Below are 6,000 nucleotides of genomic sequence, written 5' to 3' on the forward strand. Positions count from 1 at the left end.
CTGTCTAAGTCCTGTCATCTACTGATTTGAATTGAGTGATTGCTGTGAATTGACTGCATGTTTAAGTAGAATGTAGGTATATTGGCAATTAATGTGAACAATTAATCCAAGCATTCCTCTTAAACTGTCTGTCTAGCTAGCTAATAAACACTGTGTAGGTAAATTCTTCAAATTTATCATTTTAAACAATATCTTAACACAACTCTGGCAAACCATGGTTGACCAACTCCCTGACCAAAATGGCTGACCTTTATCCCTTCATAAGAATGTTCATGTCTTAGAAAATGATAGAGGCCTCTAGTGGCTAAAATAATGTTTTAGCATGGGCAGCGCCATGGAGGCTTCCACCAAACTTCTGCCATTTTAAAGTAGTCAAAGTAGTCAACTGGGTGGCAATTCCTGAATGGCACTGCCCATGCTGTCACACACGCTACAACGGCACAAACATAAACATGAGACTGATCTGTCTGTATGGTGCATGTCCCTACAAGTAAAACTTCCCAGTTGGAACTCCTAACTTTTGATAACTCTGACAGCATGTGTACTCCCCACTAGTTAAAGCAACAAGTGATGAAACTCACTTTTTATTACCAGCAGTCAAATTCAGTTAACCAATATGCTACTAATACCTGGTGACGTTGATGCTGTTCTGTCATTGTACACCTATCTAGTTTACAAAAAGCAATAAACAGTTTGCAGTTCCAGTCTGTAATTCCACTAACAGCCTGACCCTGCCACTGTTTGACAAATAACTATTTATACTCTGTCTGAACTGATCTTCAGGATGACGCCATTCAGGCACAAGAGGGCGCCAACAAGCTGAAAATATCAGAGCCATAGATTTACTGTAGATAGTAAGGCTCCAGTAAGCATCACCTGTCTCCATTGGTCAGGTCTGGGATCCCGGATATTAACATTAGAGGAACAGTATACCAGTGGAAGGTTCATCCTGAAATCAAATGACATTTGGGCTCAGTTTGACATAACACCCTTTCAATGTAATATAATGTCCAACACATGTTTTAATTTGGGGTTGAACCTACCCTTTTATTCACAACTTAGTTGTCCTCCTATAGTTGACCATTAGATTGGAACAACTCACAACAGCAAAAGAAAAGTTATATAAGTACCTCTCTATCTGTTTCTATCTTATCATTCTGTGTGCCTCTCTTGCTCTTTCTTTCTTTCTTTCTATCTTTCTTTCTTTCTTTCTTTCGCTCTCTCTCTCTCTCCCTCTCCCTCTCCCTCTCCCTCTCCCTCTCCCTCTCCCTCTCCCTCTCTCTCCCTCTCCCTCTCCCTCTCCCTCTCTCTCTCTCCCTCTCTCTTATCATTCTGTGTGCCTCTATTGCTCTTTCTTTCTTTCTTTCTATCTTTCTTTCTTTCTTTCTTTCGCTCTCTCTCTCTCTCCCTCTCCCTCTCCCTCTCCCTCTCCCTCTCCCTCTCCCTCTCTCTCCCTCTCCCTCTCCCTCTCCCCCTCTCTCTCCCTGTCTCTCTCTCTCTATCTCTCTCTCTCTCTCTCTCAGCAGTCTATAGTCTCTCTCAGCAGCCTATAGTCTCACTCAGCAGACTATAGTCTCTCTCAGCAGCCTGTAGAGTGCTGTTTTGCATAGTTGTTAAGCCTCACTGCTCCTGACACTTTAAGACTTCAGTTTTAGCAGCATTGGGTCCAGTCTGTTCAGTCTTCTCAGAGCCACAAATGATGATGAAGATGATGAAGATGATATCACTGATACCACTGCTGATCATACTGGGGTTCCTGACCCAAGGTTAGAAACGCTCAGCATCTCTCCCTGTGGTCAATTGGTTTTAATAAGTTTTAATTGGCCTGTACATGTTTGGACATGGAAAATGTTTTCAATGCTTTTTAAGTTGATTTTTAAGACTACTCAAAGCTAATTTCTCCATTTCAATTTCAGAGTCATCTGCACAACGTGTCCTGAATCAAGCTGATGAATTGAAGTCAGTTCGTCTGGGAGACAGAGTGTCTATCAGTGCTGTTGCAAGTTCAACCGGTATTGATGATGACATGAGCTGGTACCTGCAGAAACCTGGACAGGCTCCTAAACTCCTCATCTATAGAGTAAAAACCCTTCAGTCTGGAACACCATCTAGATTCAGTGGCAGTAGATCAGGTACTGAGTACACTCTTACAATCAGTGATTTCCAAGCTGAAGATGCAGGAGATTACTATGGTATGGGTAATTATGGCGCCCCAGAGCATTTCACACAGTGATATAGAGTCGTACAAAAACCTTCCTCAGTCAGACTGTACAGAGACTGTACTGCTGCAGCTGGGACCTACTGCAGGTGTTGAGGAACAACAGACTATGATATGAAACACTGGTTCACTGAACACACAACTCAGGTCCTAGTTATATGACATCACCAAGCATAAATAACCACCACTTTACCACCAATGGTCAGATAATGTGGTTCCCAGAATAGAGCACCTCTGTCCCCTGATATTCATAACCACCACTTTACCCCCATTCTGAAAATCTGGTTACAACTCACAAATTCATCTCAAATTCACAAAATAGTTTAGTCATGATCAAAACTAACAACTATATCCCATAACCTCGTCCCATGTCTATAATGGTCAGATGATGTGGTTCAGCTCCTGTCCCCAGATATTCACTGTCCCAAGGGGATATATTCACTACCCACCCTCCCTCACCCCCTTCCAACCTTCTAATGTTCAGTTAGTCTTTGTTTAGTCTTTGTTTAACAAGTCTTTGTTTAACCACAAGTCCACAGATATTCACTTCTATTTCTTTACATAATACAAATCAGGGACACCTTGTTTGACATTAATATAAAGTATTTTATTTAGTTAACATTTCCAATCTGAATGCAGAAGCAATAAAACACAGGTACAGATTTAAAGATGCAGAATCCCAGATTGATGACCAGAGATGAAGCTCTAGATAGATATTTAGAATGATAGAATGCCAGATAGGTAGATGTTCTCTGTGTACAGGGTGTCTACTGGGAGCAGTGGTGTGGCTCCAGTGTGTGAGTGACGGGGGTCTGGTCCTTTAGGGTGGCCTCACAGGTGACTGAGCCAGCCTTCCTCCACTGGTCAGTGGGGAGGGTGATGCTGCTGCTCCAGCTGTAGTGACTGTCCTTCTCCAGGACCTCCAGACTCTGGCTGCCCTGCAAGGCCCCCCCGGCCCCCAGCCTCCAACCCAGCTTCCAGCCCTCCGGGAAGCCCCTGTTGGCCAGGCACACTAGAGCCACATTCCCCTGGTCCTGCTCCTCACTGGAGGGAAGTAGGACAGTCAGGGAGGGAGGTACCACACCCACTAGGAGAGAGAAGATGAGGGGGGATAGGAGAGATGACATGTAAGGGTTAAACTGGACAAGAACCTTGAAGAACTTTCAGCAACTTTAATATGAAGACACAAATATGATATTCGTATTGTATAAAATAGTCTGTGAAAAAGGCAAGTTAAATATAAATATATTTTACACACTCTTTAACTTCCCTCCAATATCATCGATGAAGCAACACCACACACTACAGTCAGTGATGCATTAAAGTACAGAAAGGAAACTGACTTGCTTACAAAATAAAATGCATTTAACAATGCTGCTGAACTGTTTTTGTGTATTTAAAGACATCGAACACATCAAACTATTATTTTTTGGCATATTAGGTTGTCCTTGAATGATCATTAGGGTATGTGGAAACACACTCGGAATCAAATAAATTCAACAAATCAAATAAATTAAACATTAAAAACTACAACTTTTTCTGAATAATGACTTTTTATTTACTTTACCAGTATATAAATGTTCAATTTAATTTATTATAAAAAGGATGAATCTCTTGTACTTACAGTCAACGATGAGTTTGGTGCCTCCACCGAAAGTCCACCACAGTGACACAGACTCATTGAACAGCCGTACAAAAACCTCCTGCACTTTACACACACCAGTAACTCTCTACACAACACACATTCAACCCTACCACTGATTGTCTGTCAAAAACAGCATGTGTAGGTCATAACTTTTCAAATTAGTTTAAGTTTGATATTTTACATGATTACTTTTTGCTGAATTCCCCCCTGACTATAAAATATAAATGTTGGAGATGTGTAATATCTCTGACAAACTCACTAAGTATAAGAAGCAGCCATGTAGAATAGAAATACACCAGTATTTAATGAATAAAGTTACATGTAACTAAATACTGTAGTCAATTCCAGGCCTTCACACAGATTCAGGTAAACTATTTCCTTCCATGTTTAATATTGTTATTGTGTTGCATTAACAGTTTCATCATCTGTCCTGAGGTAGGGTGTTTCCATAGAGGAGGTGCTTTGCATTGGCAGCTCATGCTTCAGTGCTCTGGGAGTGTTTATAGCCCTGTGAGTTTCAGACTGCATGACTGAGATCTGTCCATCAACACAACAGAAACCACGGCAACCATGACTCTGATCACCATCTTCATCTGGACACTGGTCTGCTGCTGTCTCAAAGGTCTGTTGTTTTCTAACTCTTACAATGGAAAAATACATGTTGAGTACCTTGTATAATCATTGAAATGGATCTCAATGAATAAATGTACCTTCTTAAAATATAATTAAATATAAGTCATATCTTATTCATCAATTCATATTGTTTCCTCTTCAGGATCCAGAGGTCAGGTGACTGTGACTCAGCCTCCTGTGGTGACATTTTCTCCAGGAGACCCCGTCACTCTGACCTGTACAACCAACCCTAAAGTGTACACAGACAGTGATGGAGATGAATATGTGTTCTGGTATCAACAGAGACCTGGAGAAGCTCCCAAACTCCTGATAAAATATGCAAAGAAACGGTTAGATGGGATTCCTGCTAGATTCAGTGGCAGTGGGTCTGAGAGGGACTTCACTCTGACCATCAGTGGAGTCCAGGCTGGAGATGCAGCAGTTTACTACTGTCAGAGTTACCACAGTGGAGGTGTGATCACACAATGATTTAGAGCCGTACAAAAACCTCCTGTACAAAATGACACACATCACTGGTCCACTGAACACAGAACTAAGGGTCTTGTTATATGAGACCAAGTATAAGCACTTTACTATCTCACAGAAATAATGGTTACAAACTAATATAGTTCCCTAACCCTTCCAACCTTCCATGTCTACAAATGTTCCTTCTTATCAGAAAGATACAGGTAAAATAGTCCTGTTGAGGATGAATAATCTATATCATGACAACATAAAATCATGTGTGTAGCAAAAAAGGTGGTGTGCCTCAATGCTTGGTTGGTCAACCAGACACACACAGCTGGCCAACACATCTGTGGAGCAGAGTATTGAGTGTTTAAGTGCATGACTGTGTGTGACAGAGAGAGCCCTGTGAAACAGAAACTTAGATTTACATGGCCCCTCTCCCAGAATAGAGCAGTACACTCCCCAGATGTTCCCCCATCCTTAACACCCCACCAGCGCTAGACCAGAGGAGGATGGCCAGGCGACATCCGCCAGACTGGAAGAGGGGAGATATCAAAAGTTCAGATGTCAGATGTCAGATATTAGTCTCAGGTCATTTCATAAGTCAGTTCACTAGTCTTGTGGTGTGGAAATGGTTGGGCACCGGAAGTCCCTGTATAAAATGATGAAATATAAATGATCTGTTACTTATACTCGTTGATCAATTCATATTTTTCCTCTTCAGGATCCAGAGGTCAGGTGACTGTGACTCAGCCTCCTGTAGTGACATTTTCTCTAGGAGACCCCGTCACTCTGACCTGTACAACCAACCATAAAGTGTACAGATACAGTGATGGAGATGAGGGTGTGTTCTGGTATCAACAGAGACCTGGAGAAGCTCCCAAACTCCTGATAAAATATGCAAAGAAACTTCTAGATGGGATTCCTGCTAGATTCAGTGGCAGTGGGTCTGAGAGGGACTTCACTCTGACCATCAGTGGAGTCCAGGCTGAAGATGCAGCAGTTCACTACTGTCAGAATTATCACTATCTCTATAGTAACAATGTGTTCACACAAG

The 6,000-nt window shown here is 41.9% G+C and overlaps 1 pseudogene and 1 gene segment (V, D, J or C); one reads left to right on the forward strand and one right to left on the reverse strand.

The window, feature by feature from the left end:
* Positions 1-2,815: 2,815 nt before the first annotated feature.
* LOC139398516 (Ig lambda-3 chain C region-like) lies at positions 2,816-4,248 on the reverse strand. The segment is given in 3 exon segments: positions 2,816-3,305; positions 3,843-3,948; positions 4,222-4,248. Coding segments are annotated over 3 exon segments (453 nt in total).
* Positions 4,249-4,433: 185 nt separating this feature from the next.
* On the forward strand, positions 4,434-5,758 carry LOC139398517 (probable non-functional immunoglobulin kappa variable 6D-41; annotated as a pseudogene).
* Positions 5,759-6,000: the final 242 nt, after the last annotated feature.

The sequence above is a fragment of the Oncorhynchus clarkii genome, unplaced genomic scaffold (assembly GCF_045791955.1).
Source record: "Oncorhynchus clarkii lewisi isolate Uvic-CL-2024 unplaced genomic scaffold, UVic_Ocla_1.0 unplaced_contig_1716_pilon_pilon, whole genome shotgun sequence".
Classification (NCBI taxonomy): Eukaryota; Metazoa; Chordata; class Actinopteri; order Salmoniformes; family Salmonidae; genus Oncorhynchus; species Oncorhynchus clarkii.